The 17,932-nt window shown below is 51.3% G+C and overlaps 2 protein-coding genes across 2 annotated transcripts in view; one reads left to right on the top strand and one right to left on the bottom strand.

Moving 5' to 3' along the window:
• Positions 1 to 333: 333 nt before the first annotated feature.
• Positions 334 to 5,924, top strand: HPD (4-hydroxyphenylpyruvate dioxygenase). Its single transcript, XM_050318160.1, has 14 exons — positions 334 to 400; positions 609 to 635; positions 1,424 to 1,486; positions 2,241 to 2,345; positions 2,539 to 2,581; positions 2,674 to 2,756; positions 2,876 to 2,965; positions 3,063 to 3,166; positions 3,332 to 3,409; positions 3,571 to 3,733; positions 4,055 to 4,126; positions 4,791 to 4,913; positions 5,059 to 5,175; positions 5,312 to 5,924. The coding sequence occupies exons 1-14, from the start codon at positions 398 to 400 to the stop codon at positions 5,420 to 5,422; spliced, it is 1,182 nt and encodes a 393-aa protein (XP_050174117.1). The 5' UTR covers positions 334 to 397; the 3' UTR covers positions 5,423 to 5,924.
• A 944-nt stretch (positions 5,925 to 6,868) lies between these two features.
• Positions 6,869 to 17,932, bottom strand: part of SETD1B (SET domain containing 1B, histone lysine methyltransferase) — a 49,904-nt gene continuing 38,840 nt past the window's right edge. Inside the window, exons 13-18 of the mRNA XM_050318153.1 lie at positions 16,092 to 17,642; positions 14,007 to 14,173; positions 13,629 to 13,760; positions 13,416 to 13,535; positions 12,930 to 13,067; positions 6,869 to 12,291 (exon numbers count right to left, since the gene is read on the bottom strand). Of these exons, the coding sequence (XP_050174110.1) occupies positions 12,118 to 12,291; positions 12,930 to 13,067; positions 13,416 to 13,535; positions 13,629 to 13,760; positions 14,007 to 14,173; positions 16,092 to 17,642 (2,282 nt within the window). The 3' untranslated portion in view covers positions 6,869 to 12,117. The remainder of the gene's footprint in view (positions 12,292 to 12,929; positions 13,068 to 13,415; positions 13,536 to 13,628; positions 13,761 to 14,006; positions 14,174 to 16,091; positions 17,643 to 17,932) is intronic.

Consider the following 17,932-nt stretch of genomic DNA (forward strand, 5'->3'; position numbering starts at 1 on the left):
ACCCACCACAGCCCAGCACCCATGGGGGCAGCAGGTTTGGCTGGGGGGTCAGCAGAGCCTCACGTGCTGCACACCCACACTCTGCACACCCACACTCTGAACACCCACACCCTGCACACTCACACCCTGAACACCCACACCCCTACACACTCACACCCTGCACGTTTAACCAGCTGTGCCACAGCCAGAGTCACACAGGACCCAGTGACATGGCCCTCGTGTGTCACCCACCACCCCCCGGCCGGTGCTGGCAGTTCCCAGCCCAAACCAAACACATGCCTGGGTTGGTGGTGGGAGAAGGTGGAGCCGAGGAGGAGCCTCCCCGTTCCCCCAGTATATTAAATGCCCTCCTGGACTCGGGCTCTCTCTGCTGCTGTCACATCGCCAGGTCACAAAAATGGTGAGGGGGCAGCAGATGGGAATTCAATTAAACACTCAGGGCTCTGTGGTGTGGGACGTCTCGTGAGCTTTAATCTCTGCTTGAACTGGGACTTTTCAGTGACTGTGCTGGAAGCAGAGCTGCTCCTCATCCCTGACCTTTGGATTCAGCTCCCCGGGGGCTGCAGTACATGACCTGTTAACGTCTCTCTTTTCTGATTCTCTTTCAGACGTCTTACACAGACAAGGGAGAAAAGGTAAGAGCCGAGTCGAGTCGTGCCCCTGTCCTGCCCCACTGCCTGGCATGTTAGAGCAGATTATACCCATTCATTACTCTTTGATTACCTGGTAAAATCAGAAGTAAAACTGCTCTGGCTGGGCCTCACAAGCTCCTCGTTGTAAATTAGTATTAATAATTGAAGCTTTTTTGTTTCCTTCTTGTTTGGGAGAAGAGTGACAAATGGGAGATGATGGGTATTTCGCAGTCAAATCAAAGCTTAAGCAGAATCCTCATTTCATGCAACGTTTATTTCCAAATGCATTGGCCTTTTCCTTGCCTTTTCCCCTCTAAAGGGCTTCCAACCACTGGTGACCATCATGGCTGGGTGGTGGTGAGCAGAGCAAAGGGGGATCTGTCCTGGCACTGGTGGTTGTTTAAGAGCTTTTGGGGCAGAATTAATCTTTGACACAGAGGGGTTCATGGGTGAGCAGCCCACTGGGATGGCCACTTGTGGGGAACACTGGGAGAACCGGGACCATGGCTGTAGTTCCAGGTGAGCTGGGGCTTTGTACCTTCTAACCTGCAGTGCAGGATCCTGTGGGACTTGACTGTAAAGCACTCGGGCAAAGGGCTGTTTGAGGGTTGTTCCACCCAGTTGATTCAGAGGCATTTGCAGGAGACACATTTGTAGGGTCTCAGCTGCCGCTTCTCCCTGCTCTGGAGCCAGGCAGTGCTGTGGGAAAGGCGGCAGCAGCAGCAGCAGCAGCAGCAGCAGCAGCAGCAGCAGCAGCAGCAGCTCTCAGCCCTGTTTCCCCTTCCTTTTAGCACGCACGAGGCCGCTTCATCCACTTCCACTCCATCACCTTCTGGGTCGGCAATGCCAAGCAGGTGAGAGGCGGTGGCTGCCGGGCACGTGTGGCGGGGGGCACCTGCCCGTCCGGGACGGGGCGGGCGCTCCGGTATTGGCTGTCGGGGGGGCGGATCGTCCCAGCAGCCCCTCGGGCCGGGATGTGCCGCTGTCCCGGGCCAGTCCCTGGCTCGGCGCCTGTGCCCGGGGCCCGTGGCCTTGGTGGCCCTTGCGCAAGGCGAGGGGCGGCTGCCGGGGGTGTGCGGGGCAGGACCTGGGATGTGCAAACCGGCACACGTGGCCAGGCACGGGCTGTGGGTTCCAGAGCCCACAGAGCTGTTCGGCCTTGTGGCGAGTTAAAAATCCCTCTGCTTCAAACCTGAACTGCGTTTCATCCAACCTTGCACAACGGGAGATGGGTAGAAATGTTTCCCGCTTGGTGGTGGCTCTTGGTTGGGTCAGGCCTTGGGTACAAGAGGCTCTGGAGGCAGTGCTTCCCCCTGAATTTGGGGTATTTCCTCAGTGTGGGCCCTTTCTTGCTTAGCTTGTTCCCCTTGGGCTGCTGGAGGGACGCAGAGAAGCTGGGCTGGTCCTGCACACACAGACACACACACACACGTGCACATGTGTGACCTGCACATGTGTGACCTGCACACGCTGCAGTTGCTGTTCCCCATGGGCTGTTGGCACTGCCCTAGCCATGAGGAGCCCTGTAGGAAGCAGGGGGTGCCCTGTGGGAACCTGGGGACCACCAGTGCCACAGCTTCACCTGAGGTGGCTCCCACCTGCCCACAGGCTGCATCCTACTACTGCAACAAGCTGGGGTTCGAGGAGCTGGCATACCGGGGGCTGGAGACCGGCAGCAGGGAGGTGGTGTCACATGTCATCAAGCAAGACAAGGTAAGGGTGCTGGTACACCTGGCAGAGGTGCCACTGCCAGGACAGGGGAAGATGAGGTGGCGTTGGGCACGTGGGTGCTGCTGAACCCTGTTTGCACCATGAAACCCATCACTTGTTGTATCTCAGCCCCAGGCTGGGGCTGCAGCCCCACCACTGCAGCTCCATCCTCACCTCTCCTCCTCTTCCTTGCTAGATCATCTTTGTTCTCTCCTCCGCTCTCAACCCAGGGAATGAGGGTAGGTGTCCTGAGGGGGGGGATGGAGTGGGAAGTGGACAAGGGGGAAGCAAAGCAGCCCTGCTCACCTGCAGCTGCTCTTGCTCCGGGCAGAGATGGGAGAGCACCTGGTGAAACACGGTGATGGGGTGAAGGACGTCGCCTTTGAAGTGGAGGACTGTGACTTCATCGTGCAGGTAGGCAGCCCCTCCACTCCCTCCCTGAAATGGTGAGGGGAGGCAGGGAAGAGCCTGGGGATGTCTCCCCCCAGCCCAGGGGAGCTGTGGCAGGAGTGGGTCTCTCTCCTTCTGTCCAGAAAGCCAAGGAGCGTGGAGCCGTGGTGGTGAAGGAGCCCTGGGTGGAGCAGGACAAATTTGGGAAGGTGAAGTTCGCAGTGATCCAGACGGTAAGTGGCAGGGGAGAGTGGGGCCCACGGAGCAGGCTGGACCTGAGAGGTCCCAAAATAAACAAGGCCACCACACAACCACTTTCCCCCCTTGCAGTACGGTGACACCACCCACACCTTGATAGAAAAGCTCGACTACAAGGGCCTGTTCCTACCTGGGTATCACCCGCCCCTCTTCAAGGACCCCCTGCTGGCCAAGCTGTGAGTACTTTCTAGAGGGTCCTGCCTGGCTCTTTGCCACCGTGTGCTGGTGGGATGGATATCCCACTGAGGAGCTGGACAGGTCCCCACTGCCTTGCCCTGGAGCCCCTCATGCTGTGGGGTGCCCCTGAGCTGGGCTGAGACCCCCCCGGGTTCCCCCCACAGACCGAGTGGCAAGCTCAGCTTTGTTGACCACGTTGTGGGGAACCAGCCTGACCTCCAGATGGTCCCAGTGGCGGACTGGTAAGAGTGGGGAGGGCTGGTGGGAGGTGAGATGGAACGACAGCACCGCTCTGCTGCTCTCACCACTTCCAGGGGGTGGCTGAGGCTAATTAAGCCAGAGAGAGCTTCGTTAGTGCAGGGATGGGGCGAGGGGTTGATTGTGCCCTTTGTGGCCTGGGCAGGTACCAGAAGAACCTGCTCTTCCACCGCTTCTGGTCAGTGGATGACAAGCAGCTGCACACCGAGTTCAGTGCCCTGCGCTCCATCGTGGTCACCAACTACGAGGAGACCATCAAGATGCCCATCAACGAGCCGGCGCCTGGCAAGAAGAAATCCCAGATTCAGGTGAGCAGATGCTGGTGGTTGATCCATCTGGATGCTTCCACCTCCAGCAGGGCTTTGGTGAAGGAAAAGAGACCAAGGGTCAGTGATTTGGAGCAGATCTGCCGTGCTAAGGTGGTTGCTGGAAAGCAATCCTGGCTCTGCCCAACCCTGGGGGAGCCACTGGGCAGAGCCAGTTTACCCCTGATCTCATCAGCAGCGTCTTGCTGTCATTTCATGGTCCCCCTGAGCTGATTTTGCCTTCGTGTTTTCGAGCCCACACCCATCCCTTTGCAGTTGCAGCTGCTCTGTCATTAAAATGTCATTAAAATCCTTTCCCTGTAGGAATACATCGACTACTATGGAGGGGCCGGAGTGCAGCACATCGCCCTGAACACCTCCGACATCATCTCGGCGGTGAGTGCCCCCAGGAACCCCCTGCCCCAGCCTGTCCTGCCCCAGCACCTCTGGGCACAGCCCTGTCACAGGGCAGGGGTGGACTGTGACCCCAGCAGGGTGTGAGGACAAGGGCAGAGCAAACGGGCTCTGTGCCGTGGTTGTTTTACAACCAGGATTAACTGCCCAGTGAGTCCCTGCAAAGGGACCTGAGTGCAGCTGTAAGCTGCTGGCAGACACCCATCCCTCCAGCTTAAAGCAGTCAGGGTCTGCAGGGCCCCCACTGGCATCTCCATCCCTGGGGTGGGGGGCCTGTGGGAGCTCAGGCAGCCAGGGCTGATGGGCTGAGCCCCCAGAGCTCAACACCCACCCTCAGCTGGGGCAGGGGCACATCTGGGTTGAGCTCTGCTGCTGCTGAGCTGGGTCTGGGCCCCTCTCCAGACCAAAGGGCCCCCAGAGGTACGGGGGGTCAGGTGGGATGAAGCACCTTTGCTTGCTGGTCAGCTCCCTGCATTGCCTGGAGAGGGCAGCTCGGGCCCTCACATTCCCGGTGCCTGAAGTGAGATGATGAGGTTGACTAAAATCATGGGAAAGCATCTGGCTCCAAACACTGCCTGTCCCAGACCATCCTCCAGGCACAGACCACTCCCAAAGTGACCCACGCCGGGTCTCCTGTGCCTTGCAGATCACCAACCTGAAGCAGCGGGGCATGCAGTTCATGGACGTGCCCTCCAGCTACTACCAGGTGCTGCGGGAGAGGCTCAAAACTGCCAAAATCAAAGTGAAGGAGAACATTGACAAGCTGGAGGTGAGTCAGAGCAGCCTGGGAGCGAAAAGGTCTGCTCAGGGCTGGACTGGATCCTCAGTGTGTTTTGCAGGGACACGAGTGATGCAGACACACCCCCTTGCTCCCCTGTGGGTCCTTGAGCTGTTGTCCTGTTCCTTTTCTGCAGGAACTGAAAATCCTGGTGGATTTTGATGAGAAAGGCTACTTGCTCCAGATCTTCACCAAACCAGTTCAAGACAGACCCACGGTGTTTCTGGAGGTGATCCAGAGGCACAACCACCAGGTGGGTGTGAGGATCTCACGATGATCCCGGCCGGGAGCCCTCAGGGCCATCAAGCCCCATTCCCAGCCAGCTCTCAGTGCTGCTCTTTCCCAGCCAGTTCCCACCCCCCTGGTCTGGAACACTGTCATCTCCACAGGGCTTCGGCGCCGGGAACTTCAAGTCTCTGTTTGAAGCAATAGAAATGGATCAAGATGCCAGAGGAAACCTGACCATCCTGGAGCCCAACGGGGAGACCAAGCGCATGTAGAGGGTGTCGAGCAGCGCTGCCCTCGTCCCCAACGAGCTGATTCCCAGGCAAACTGGGAAACAGCTCATGGTTTGGGAAACAGCCCAGACTGAAGTGTCACAAACCCAGGGAAGCCACTGCCAAGTTGGACATGAAAAAGGACTCAACGCCAACCCCGACCCAGCCCTGGCGCTGCCCTCCGGTGACTTCCTGGGAGACAGGGCGTGGGAAATAGTAAACACGCTCTGAAAAAGCAGCTTAATCTGATCCAAACCATCAAATTCTTAACAAAGGGCAGATTTAAGGCATGTGCCAAAGACACTCAGCTATGGAGGGAGACAGGAGAAACAACTGGGAGGGCTCAAATTTAGGCTATCCAAAGTTTTAATTTTAGCTACGCGGGAAGCTGGGAAAGCACAGAGGTGTCTGCCTTTCTCTGCATCTCCTTTTGTAACATTTTGTTTTAATTGCTTTTAGATTCAATCTTGAATTTGGAGAATAAACAGTTTTAGGGTAGCTACAACACTGTGGAATGAGAATTAATCTTAATTTACATATTTCAGCCTTCCCAAGGCAACAGACTTGCTCTAATACCTGCAAATTCCCAAATTAATGAAGGGTTGGGGTTTCTCCCACGTTTCAAGCAGTGATTGCTGGCATTGGCAGCAATTGCTTGGCTCAGATCATGGCTGCACATGCAAAGTGCCCTGTGGGCATCACTCTGGTGTCATCGCTGTCCTTCGCATGGGACTTCCCTCACTGACACAATAAACCCCTTTTCTGGCACAGCCCCTGGGGAGTCCACGTGAGGGGCTGGAGCCCCTTAACCCCTTAGCTGGGGCTGCAGGTCGAGTGCTCCCCAAGGATTCACAATCCTCAGCCCAGAGCTGCTGAACATCCCAGGGTCTCCAGGGCCCACAGGTCTGCCCACTGTTGGACATCCTCCCTCCAAAGCTCTGCTGCTCCCCGTTTCCCAGCAGGGAAGCTGCTCAAACCCCGAGCCCTCAGCTCAGAACGGGCTCCTCGGATGTGAATCCTTCCACCATCCCAATCCATGCCCTTCCAGGCTGAGCCCTGCTGCCTCCTGCCCCTCCAGCACCGGCCACCTACGGAGTCCAAGAGCTGAGCTGGGAAATCACCTACAGCCCAGGCTCTGTCCTATCTCCTCCATCTCCTCCCCCACCAGCCATTCCATTTGTCTGCTCCAGGCACCTGTTTTTGTAAAGCTCAGAGAGGTCACTGTGACCTCCTGTGCCCAAGCTCAGCAGCTGCCCCGGCTCCCCCCTCCCACAGACCCCAGGGAGCAGAATTCAGTTCAGATTTCCAGAATCATGGAATGTCCCGAGCGGGAAGGGACCCACAGGGATCATCGAAGTCCAACTCCTTGCAAATTGAATAAACTGATTTAAAAAGAAAGAAACCCCTGGCCCCAAGAGCCTTACAGCATCACCAACACCTTGCTCATGGTTAAGGGCTTTTGCCTTCATAAAGTTAAATAAATAAATAAATAATAAGGAGGGATATGAACTCAGAGAAATCCAAGGCAGAGGCTGGAGGAGCAGGGACCCCTCACCTGCCCTGAGGTCAGATGTGTCTGGCACTCCTGGCAGGGGGGCTGTGCTTCAGCTCTTCAGGGGTTGTAAGGATTTTTAATACTGGGACGTTTTTCTTTAAGTTTATACACTTGAATCACTCACATATTTCTTCCATGCAGTATAATGTTGCTTAAGTTCATTTCCTGCTCACCAGAATTGGTATTTTCAGTAAACTTTGCTGAAAACCAGTTCTTCTCACAGTTCTTGTTCTGGATCTGCCTCCTTGAGCTCTGACAGTTCCCAACACAGGTCTAAGAGCAAGAAGCTGCCCTGGCTATATATTAAGCACAACATGATTTTTCTGTAAGAAAAGTCAGTATATTTATGGTTTGCTTTATAAAAGTTACTATAATACAATGGTACATAGTATTCAATTCACAAAAATATGAACAAATATATACAGCATGACACATCCACAACAAAAACACTTTCTTCAAAACAAGATACATACTGGTGACAGATTCTATATGCACAAAACATCCCTAAATTCTTAAATTTGCTTAACGAAAGAAAAAGCAGAAATCCTAAATTTTCAAAGCAGAGTTGTTGTTTTGTTGTTGTGGATTTTTTTAAAGAAACTTAAAAAATTTTTTGTGGGTTTTTTTTTTTCCATTTATTGCAAACCATTTGACCTGCCTACTTTTAAAGGAGGCCCTTGATTTCCATGCTGGGAATTAAAACAACCAGAAAACTGCAAGGATTGGGAGCTGGGTGTTCTTCCACTTTTAAAACTGCCCCGTTGTTTTAGAGTGTCCGTCTCGATGTGTTTCTTTTCACTTGGACAAATCCTACAGTGGCAATTAAGGAGGAAACTCATAAAAACAAAACAAACATTAAACTGAAAAAAATCCAGTTGCAAACCTGCTTAAATACATTTTAGGGTGTCTATTAGACTGTACACATTTCCTCGCTTGAAATAAATAGATTTTGCACATTAGGTTTCAGACTGAGGGGTCAGGGGAAAGAAGAAGCCTTGACTTGGCAATTTTTTGACTTCAGTTTCTTAATGCTTCTAATTTCGTCTATTTATTTGACAAAAAACCCTCATATTTATACAGAATTTACATTATACAAAGCTTGACACAAGCTGTAAATGCCACCAGCTCCTTTGCTATACTCAGTCCTCCTTCCTCCCCACCTCGACATGATTTAGAGCTGGAATCTGTTTAAAAAGAACTCCAAATTACAATAGTCACTTTTAATAAACTATTTACATGCTCTTGAAGTACAAAGAAATCAGCAAAAAAATTTCAACATGTTTCTACAAGAAACAGTGTTTGAAGAGAAGATTCTTGAGTTTGCTTATGTACAGAGGATGCGAGGTGTTTTTTATACTTCAAAATCCTTTTTTTTTCCTTAAATTTTTATTTTATACAGAAATGCACTGAAATGATCCCTGAAAAAGGTCACAAAAACCGGAACTGAAACTACTGTATAATTTGTTGGAGTTTAAAAATGTTGGGTTTTTTTTTTCTTTTCCTTGTAGAAATAAGCTGCTCTATACAATATAAATAACTGCAAGATGAGCCCCTTCCCCTCCTGGACCCCTGAGAGTCAGAGACCAACTCTGGGACCAGCCTGGCACTGCAGGTGGGTGTGACCTGCACGGATCAACCGAGGTGCTGGGCAGCACTTCCTACGGATGCCAACGTGGAGGCACCTGCACCCTGAACTCACACCAGCTTCATGTTGGGAAACTAAAGGTTTAATTTAAGCTCTTTTTCCAAAATTTTGCACTGTTCTCCCGGGTGATTTCTCCAGGCGAGGTGGAATTTTGCAGGGAGTACAGTCGATGTCTCTCTCTCTCTCTCTCGTCATTGTCTTAGTCTTCAATTTAAGTGACAGTAAATTGGGGATGGGCCTTTCAGTGAACCAAACCACTCCAGGCTCTCTGAAAGCAGCACGTGCTGGTGAGGTTTCCCTTTAGTCCTCGGCTGGGTTTCCATGGGGTGCCTGTGCCGAGCGCAGGAAAACAACGCTGGGGGTGACCCAGGCTGTGCGTGCACCACACACCTCCTGCCCTCCTCTCATCTCAGTACAAGCCAAAGGACCTGGAGGGATTAGGGACATCTCCAGGGGTGCCTTCCCAAACCACACCTGTGGCTGCAGGGCTCCCCTGACCCAAGGAGACCCCGCAGGGACAGGGCAGCCACAGGCACCCATGGCGCTCATGGAAATCACTGCACCAAACTTGCAGCCCTCACTATAAAATGATCTGTTCTGGGGTTGGGGCAGCTTCCCAGTCCGAGACAAATATCCCAGGTAGGACTCTGCAAGCCAAGATTTACAGGGAAGAAAAGAGAAGCCTCAGGTTTGGCTTTGAGACCAGACCAACATGATTTTTCAGAAGTGCTATGGATCCGACAGCTCTGTTTCTGCCTGGGGAACTACTGGGAGCTCAGCTCTCACAAAAACTTACATTATCTGTCCAGGATCCTAAAAAGGGATGGATGACAGGCAGTTTCAGAAGTACCCAAGTGATTTAGGTGCTCAAGGACTTTGGCACCCAAATCCCTTTGGTGCTCCTGAAAACGCAGCGAAGGTCCTGAAGGTGACTGTGACCTTCCTCCCCACCTTCCTCACCAAAGATTAAGGCAAACTGCAGGGGCTTAATCCCACCCAGAGCACTCAGATATGCTGGGAAACACAGAACTGCCACCAGGTTCTTGGGGCTGGGCCATTTGGGGTGTCCTCACCCCCACAAATCCACCGTTACTGCACTGGTTGGATGGACCAGAGAGGGAGGAGGCCAAGCCCAGGGGACAAAATGCCACACACAGGACCTTCAGTTCTGAGACAAAGGAAACTTCTGTGCATTTCCAAAGCTTTGAAAGTCAAAGGCCAAGCTATAGAGATGCCAACTGGAGCTTCAACACAAGATGAACCTTATTAAAAACCCCAGAAACTAAACTAAACCGAGCAGCTGGTTTAACTCCCAAATGCCATCACTGCAGTTACAACCAACAGTCAGTGACAGAAACTAGTTGTGCTTCTCACAATTTTAGGTTCTGGGTCACCAATACCCAATTGCTGGAGAGATTTCTAAAGAAGTAGGAGAAACAACAAAACCAAACCAAACCAAAAGCAGAGATGAGACTACGGACTGTCCAATCTCAGCAACAATCTGCTCACCCTCAGACAGAAATACAGGAGGTATTAAGGCAGCTTGGAGCAGTCTGTGTGTTCCTGCTCTTTCAGGCCTTTAATCTGAAGAAGAAATTCAGATGCAGAGGTCTAACCTACATTACAAGCTCCACTCAGCAGTGCAGGCCTGGCAATTCCATGGAACAGCTGAAAAAACTTCCAGGAACCTCTTTTGCAAGGTTGTAACCTCTGCTCATGGAGGTTTGAAAGGCTACAAGAAAACAGCTGTGCAATTGGTTCTGTGGGGAGAAGATGTTTAGTTATGCAGATAATCTTCCCATTTCATTATGACATTGCAACTTCCCCTTATAAGCCAATTAAAAAGGGTTTAGTACGACTAATCTCTACTTTTAAAGCAGGAGAAATTCAATGCAAGTTGGAAAACTGATCCTGTCTATACCTGAACGGTCACACAACATTTCCAGATCACATCCAAAGAACTATTATTCTTTGGTGTTTTGCCCCGTTTTGAAATGGAACCCCTGGAAGAACTGCAACCTTCACCTCAGCACATCTACAAGGACAAAATATACCGAGAAACCACGTCAAGACATGCCTTCCAAATTTGGAGAAGCATTCATTTCCATGCTGTAGATGGGAAGGGGGGGAGGAACAGGATTGTTCTCAGGGACACTTTTACCATGATCTTACTGGAGGGATGGGACCACCCCCAGGCCAAGTTACTGAATAACAGAGGGAGGAGAGCGGCACAGCACAGCTTGCTCCTATCACAGGAGGATCTCCCACATTCAAGGACAGAGCAAATACTCCACGGAAAACACTGGAGAGGGCAGGGAAATGCAGATGAAAGGGAGAAAACTGAACACGAGACACACACACACCCCAGCCTGTTTCCCATCCTCAGGGAGAAAATCCTGTTCCAAACGTGGGCCATAGTCTTTGCTTACAAGCAGGGCAGGATTTCTACAGCTGACTTCTCCACTTAATCTCAGCCTCAGCCTCTTCTGCATGCAAGACAAACCCATCTCCAAGGAATGGGCATCCCCAAAGGCCACACGCTGTGCCACGGTGCTACAGCTACACAACTGACTGCAGCTCTCACTGTGGTTGCAGTACCCAAGTGTTTCCCACGCAGGGGTGCAGAGGTTTGGATCCCCCAGGACCAGCATGGCATAGAAAACGAGAGACGAGCCCAGGGCCCTGAATTGAGGTCTGTGCTGACCTGACTCTGCCCTGGGGAGGTCTGGCTGAGGGGACTTGTTCAGGCTCATCCCTAACAAAAAGGCAGGACAGTTCACCTCTAGTCTCATTGTGGACACATCTACACACACACACCCCCCAAGCACACTCACTCACTCATTCACACACCCTCAAGCCTCTGGCTTGCTCTGTAACATCAACCTTACATTTATTTACAGCTTACTCTGAGAAATCTGTGCAATTTCAGCCAATCAAGCTCCCAACAAACCCTATATGGCATTTTCAGTCTCTGCTTCACATTTAAACGTTGAATGTCTTTTTCAACCAACAAAACTGATGAGAAAAAGGTAGCAGCATTTATGAAAAGATGAAGGTTTATAACAACAAATAAAAAAAAAAAAAAAAAAAGGTACCATTATCCCATTACGGAGCATTACTGTGGGGACTGAACAGAGAAGCTAGTGTTTGGATAGACCATGCCACAAAATGGTTATCACCTTTTTGTGTGCGTGTTGGATCTGAAAAGGAAAGAGCACCTGAAACGTGAACAGTCCTCGTAAGCGTGTGCGCTTTTTGCTTTCGCTCGTGATCCGGCAGAAGTGCGAAACTTGCTTGGTTTTCTTCTTCTCTTTTTCCTCTCTTTTTTTTTTTTAAGTTTTTTTTTTATGCTTTGAAGTTTTTTTCTTCCTTTTTTTTTTTTCCTTTGTTTGTTGGTTTTTTTTTTATTTTTCCTCTTTTTTTGGCAAAGTGCAACCACACCTGGTTACCACAGTTTTGACATGGCCGAAGGTGCAAGTGTGACGAGAAACCTTGAGATCAGTTCAGGGTTCCCCTGCAGTTCTCAGAGCCACAGAGACATGGGATTTTTACATCCTCAATGGGAAACTTGTAGTCGTAGGTGATTTCCTCATTTACATTGATGTGCTGCTTGGAGTAGATGACGATCTTCTTTTGGGACTCCACTGTGATCACTTTAGCGTAACAATTTGGCTGCAAGGGTGACAGAACAGGTAAGGATTTAGGTTCCCAGCCCCCACGCAGTTATTCCAAGATAAAATAAAACAAGGCAGTCCTTCCCCTTGACAACCTCAGCCATGCTTCCAGAGCCTGGACCCAGGGGAAGCCTGGAGAGGGAGGCATGGAGCCAGACAACAGAGCAGCCCTCCTTGTGCTGCTCCAAAATATCCACATTCCACTCATTTGTGGAGCAAAGGAGCCTGGATGATGCTCCACCAAATCTGTCACAAGTTAAGAGCACCTCAGTGCCCTGCAATCAGGGCAGATTGCAGCACAAAGGAGAGGGGAAAGCAGTTTATCTGCCTGCCAAGGCAGGGAATACTTTTCCCAAGTGGACACTCTAAGGAGACTCTTCCCACAGAACAACAGTGGTAAAATTTGGTATGATTTAAGAAAATACTTGTTAGAGATGCTTCCTCAGCATCCAGCAGGGACAGGAGGACTCTCAGTGCTCTGTCTCCGCATCTCATCTCTTTACACTTCTTTAGACCCTGCTCTGATCTGCTGCAGCTCATTAACATTCAATCACAGCCCTGTGACCCCCAGCCAAAGGACTGCCCGGGTTTATCCCTGTGCCAGGGCACAGCCACAGGCAGGAACACGACACTCACGTTGCAGCTGTGATTGATGAACCGGGCGAAGTTTCCGCATTTCGTGGCATCGATGATGGTGTCGTGATCGACCCTGAACATGTAACTGCTGCCAATGCCCTCGTCCTCGTAGCGCTTCTCACGCATGTCAGCAATGACCTGCAGGGAACCCCGGGGGCAGGGTCAGGACATGCCACATAAGTGACCTGTGAGCACAACCCGAGCTGTGCCTGTGCCAGGCAACGGGTGTTTAATATGATCACAGTCACCCCAAGAGAACACAGACCTAAGTGGAAACACAGCTCAGGGTGGGCTTCTCAAGAAGGATTCTCCTGACTGCTTAGTTTTTATGGGCTGTTGAAAGTCCCACCCTTGTACCTCCAAACCGTACGTCAGCCTCTGTGGAGCCCAAGGAGTTGACACCTTACAGCAGAACTCCAACCCCCCATGGAATACACTTCTTCCAGGGCTGGTTCTTGTTCACATTTCACTCACAGTCCAGCTTACCTGCCTGATGTTCTGGCCCACGTACTCGATCACCATCTCATCAGCTGCAATGGGCTCCATAGCAAAAAGGCCCCAGTCGTGAATGTGGCTCTTACAGAATTTTAGTTTTTTCTTCCGGAACTGCATGAAGAAAACACCCCAAAAACCCAACCCTGCATTAGCCACAGCACAAAGAGGGAAAGGGTGCAAAATCTGCAGCATGGGGTGACCTACCTTGAGCTGGTTGAACTTGAGCAGGTCACTGTCACAGCTACCAGTGAAGGAGGAGAGGAGCCTGCGTTGCTCTGATCGCCTCTCGGAACCAGCCCGGGTGGAAGCATGAGGTTGGGCAGGGATGCTCATACCCTGAGAGGACAAATGGGTGATCAAAGCTGACCCAGCACCCTGCAGGCTCCCTGTGAGCAAACGCCTTGTGCTCCGACACATCACACGTGACATCAAACACCAACACCTCCCACGCAGCTCCCAGGGGACCAGCTTGACACAGGCGCAGCAACAGCTTCCCCCCCTCTCCCTGCCAAAAGGCAGGAAGCACCCACTTGATAAAGCCAAATCCCATTCACAGCCGGCACTGAGCGGAGGATTCCTCACCTGTGTGTCAGCTGGAGGCTCCTCTGCGAAAGCTCGGCTATTGTTGAGGTATTTAAGTTTGTCCTTCTTATCAATTTTGTAATAGCCTTCACTTCGTGCACAGCCCGTCACGTGCTCCCGCATCCCATCGTCCCGCTTCTTTTTCTTGGGGGTAGAAAAGCTAGTAGGTGGGAGGAAGTCAAGGAGGAACACAGCCAGGGGTGGACATCACACTAAACTCGTTACAGTTACATGGGGCTAAAGCTGGGAGCTTGGACAATTAGGAAGGGTTTGGAGGGGGTGGCAAAAATAACACTACTACTGAAAAATTAAAAAACCCATCACCGGAGCCCACGTGCCCACAGGAAAACCTAACACTGTCTTTCCTTCTTAGTCACGTGCCTTGGGAAACCAAAATAAAGAAACAGCGAAAAATTTAGCTTTTTAAGGTTAAGCTGTCAAGAGAAACCTGTTTGAGAAAGGATTTCCCCACAGCACCCACCAGGTACCCAGGCAGCAGTTGGATGTGCCATTTGCTCTAGTCTGAGTGACTTGCTTCTGTTCCACCTCCAGGAACTCCCTGCAGACACCCCAAACCCTGAGGACACCACAAGGACCCCACGGCAGCGACATTCCCCTCTGAGCGGGGCCAGAAGCCACACAGAGGGGCAAGAGATGCTCCTCAGCCCAAAGGGCTTGGAGAGATCTCAGTAAATCAGCTCCTTCAGACCCTGATGGGAAGGGCAAAACCCTCAGCACACGTTTCAAACCTTCAGGTTTGAAGGCACCCTCAGAGCTTTGGCTTCTGGAAGGACTATGGAGCAAAACTACTTCCAGCTCACCCCAAAAACACAGCCATGAACCCTACAATGACTGAGATTGACCCAAAAATGCTCCCTGTGAGGGAAAACATATCCTTTAACAGCACAAAATTGAAGCAGAGCGACCATAAAACGCAAGAGGTGATGGCCTCAAAACCAGAGTGCAGAGTGTGAGTTTGCTGCAAAGCAGGTGAAACCTGCAGGAACTTTCACACCTGTCACACAGTGTGGCACAGGATGAACCACCAACTGTCTGCACAGGATTTTTAAAAGGTTCAGAAGGTGACTGTAATTTTGCTGTTACAATAATCCCTATCAACAGGGAAACAGATTTAAAGTATTTTCACTGTGGGTTTTGTTAGTTATCACTGACTATTTTAAGGGGTTAGGGCTTTTTTGGTTTTGCTTTCCCGCCTTGCAGGGAGCAAGGGATGAAGAATTTGAACTCCACACAATCTCTAGCAACACATGGGGTGGTGTGTTTGTCTTCTCCAACACATAAACACATGTGTTTACTTCCTAAAAACAGTACTGGAGAGTTCTGAGGTTTTTAGGACAGCCTTTAGGCTCTGCTCTGGAGATCACTCCTGGTGGCTGCACACACAGAGTCTTGTTCTGACACAGCCTGTGTGTCCCAAAAATGCTCCCAAAGGTTCAAAGCTACAGTCCATGCTGCTGATTGCCAGACCAGGGATAGGGAGGGAGGGGATGGTGCCAGACCTTCCCCACCAGCACCAGCTGGTGCAACATGTGCTCCTCACTGCAGCACCAGCAGCACATTCCCCATCCATCCTGGACACGTGTCTGGTCCTAATGAGCCACTTAGAAACCACTGATTTTATCAGTATTTCAAACCCAGTGCAAGTTAAAGCTGCTAGAACCACTCTTAACACAGCACTGTGGGCACAGATGGTGAAGATTATTTTTACAAGTTTTAGCCCCAAGTTAAAGCTCTGTATGTGCAGACTAGAAATTCCACTGCCAAGCTGGAAAAAAAGTCTGGTTATGTGCAGACAGAAACCTCTCCAACTAGGAAGGAAACCTCCCCAGCAGAGGCGCCTACAGATTGCCCCTGCAGTCCCAGCCTGAACGTGCAGCAAGAACAGCCACTTCTGCAGTGCTTTTGTACTGCAGCTTCGCAGAATGAACTGCCCAAAATTCCCTTTGCTGTTCCTGCAAGCAAACTGCTTCTCCCACCAACAAACTCAGTCCTTCGCATCTGAAGTCCTACCCAGCGACCACCTCGCGCACCTCACACGTGCTGTGCGACGCTGAGAAAGGATATAAGGATGGAACACCCACAGGGTGTCGTTGAGCCAGTCCATGCCATTGTCCTGCTGCAACAGGCGGTCGTATGTGATACACATGAATTTGATGTCTTCCTCGTCTATGCCCCCGTTCCAAATGTCATACAGAATGGTCATCTCCTCGAACTCGGAGCGCGGCCGGAACTGAGGCCGGGGTGGGGAGTACTCAGGGGAAGGGATCACCGGGAGGTCCTCAGATGTTTTCTTCTGCCTTCGCCACTGTCTTTTAGGTTTAGCTTCTTCTTCCTTGAAGTCTTCGTTCCACTGGTTCTCCAGTTCCTTAAATGGCAGTTTCTCCGCAACTGTCTCAGCTGCTATTTTCTCATGGAAACCGTCATTCCTGAAGTCCAGGGGGACGGCTTCAGGGTCTTTCAGTCCATAGTAAGCATCAGGATGTCCACTCAACAGCTCCTTGCCCACAGGACCTTCCACCAAGGCCACTGGCACGGGAGGAGGTTCTATGGGTTTGCCTGAGTACACATCCAAGGAGAGGACAGAGGGTGGTGACCGTCTCGGCCGACCCGGCCTCCTTTTGGGAAGAACAGAAGGTGGTGGTGGGGGAGGAAGAATAGAAGCCCCAGGGGGTATTTCTGGTGAGAGCAAACCAGGTTTTACTTCTGCCTTGCATTCCTCAATGGGCATTCTTCCATCTCCATGCATGCAGGGCAGGGTTGCTACAGGTATTGGCTCATCAGGTGGCAAACCCATGTCCATGTGGAAATCTGCTTGGGGGGGGCTGGCAAAGGGGATGGGGGAAGGAACACTGTTCATGCTGATCGTAAGGGAAGCACCAAGAGGCTCTTTAAAGGGTTTCTCGTCCAGCTCATCCTCTGACTGTTTCTTGCCAGACAGAAGGCAAGGAATGGTAGCACCAGCCTCTGGGAAAGTGGGCGTGAAATTGAAATCTCTCCCAGGAGTCCGAGGAATGCCACTGTTAATGCCAGGAGATTGGGATGGGTAGGAAAAGGGGCTCCCTGGGACTTGAGGGGAACTGAGGGTCAAGCTGCTTCCTGTAAGGGGAGCATCACTTCCTGGCGTGGCTGGAACAGTGTCCGTGCTCTGCGACTTCGCGAGGGGGTGTGAAGACTTGGCCAAAATGTCCCGCCCAGGAGTCCTCGGAATCTCCTCTTCCACAGACGTTTTGGTCACCATTAATTGTTCAGGGAACTTTTCTGGAGGGACTAAAGATTCCTCCTTACCGGGAGTCGATGGCAAGGGAAGCATGGAGGATGGCACCTTGTGGGCTGGAAGCAGAAGAGTGTCAGTCTCCGAGTGGATCATCACCTCCCGCCCCGGCGTGCAGGGCAGCCGCTCGTCCTCCTCCGCTGCCGAGGGCAGCTTTGGTTTAGCACGAGCTTCTGAGCTGCTGTCGTCAGGTTTGCCGAAGAAGCTGCTTTTGTTGGGCAGAGGTTCTCCGAAGACTCCCCCGGGAGTGGAGATACAGAGCGTCGCCTCCTCATCTGGAGATTCCGGCTTCGGACCTTCCTGGACCTCTGGCTCCAGCATGGAAGTGGCTTCGGACTCTTCCTCTGAAAGGGGAAAAAGAGAGGAGAATCAAGAGCTTTGCCTCCACTTGCCAGTAAAGGCATGTTTAAGATGCCACAATTAGAGAACAGCTCAATTCCACCGGGAGGCTTAAAAACTCCAATGCTTTACATTTTGGAGGCACGGAGTGTGGAGTAATTAGACACTACCACGGGCAATCCTAATGGACCATAAAAAACCCGCACTATTAATTTGAGGATTAGCTACAACACAGACCAGAGCGAAGGTTTTCTGCTTTCAAAATCCCTGACAACCTTTTGTGCAGACATAAAAA

Source organism: Myiozetetes cayanensis, unplaced genomic scaffold (assembly GCF_022539395.1).
Source record: "Myiozetetes cayanensis isolate MyiCay16 unplaced genomic scaffold, myiCay2020 scf21, whole genome shotgun sequence".
NCBI classification, from domain to species: Eukaryota; Metazoa; Chordata; class Aves; order Passeriformes; family Tyrannidae; genus Myiozetetes; species Myiozetetes cayanensis.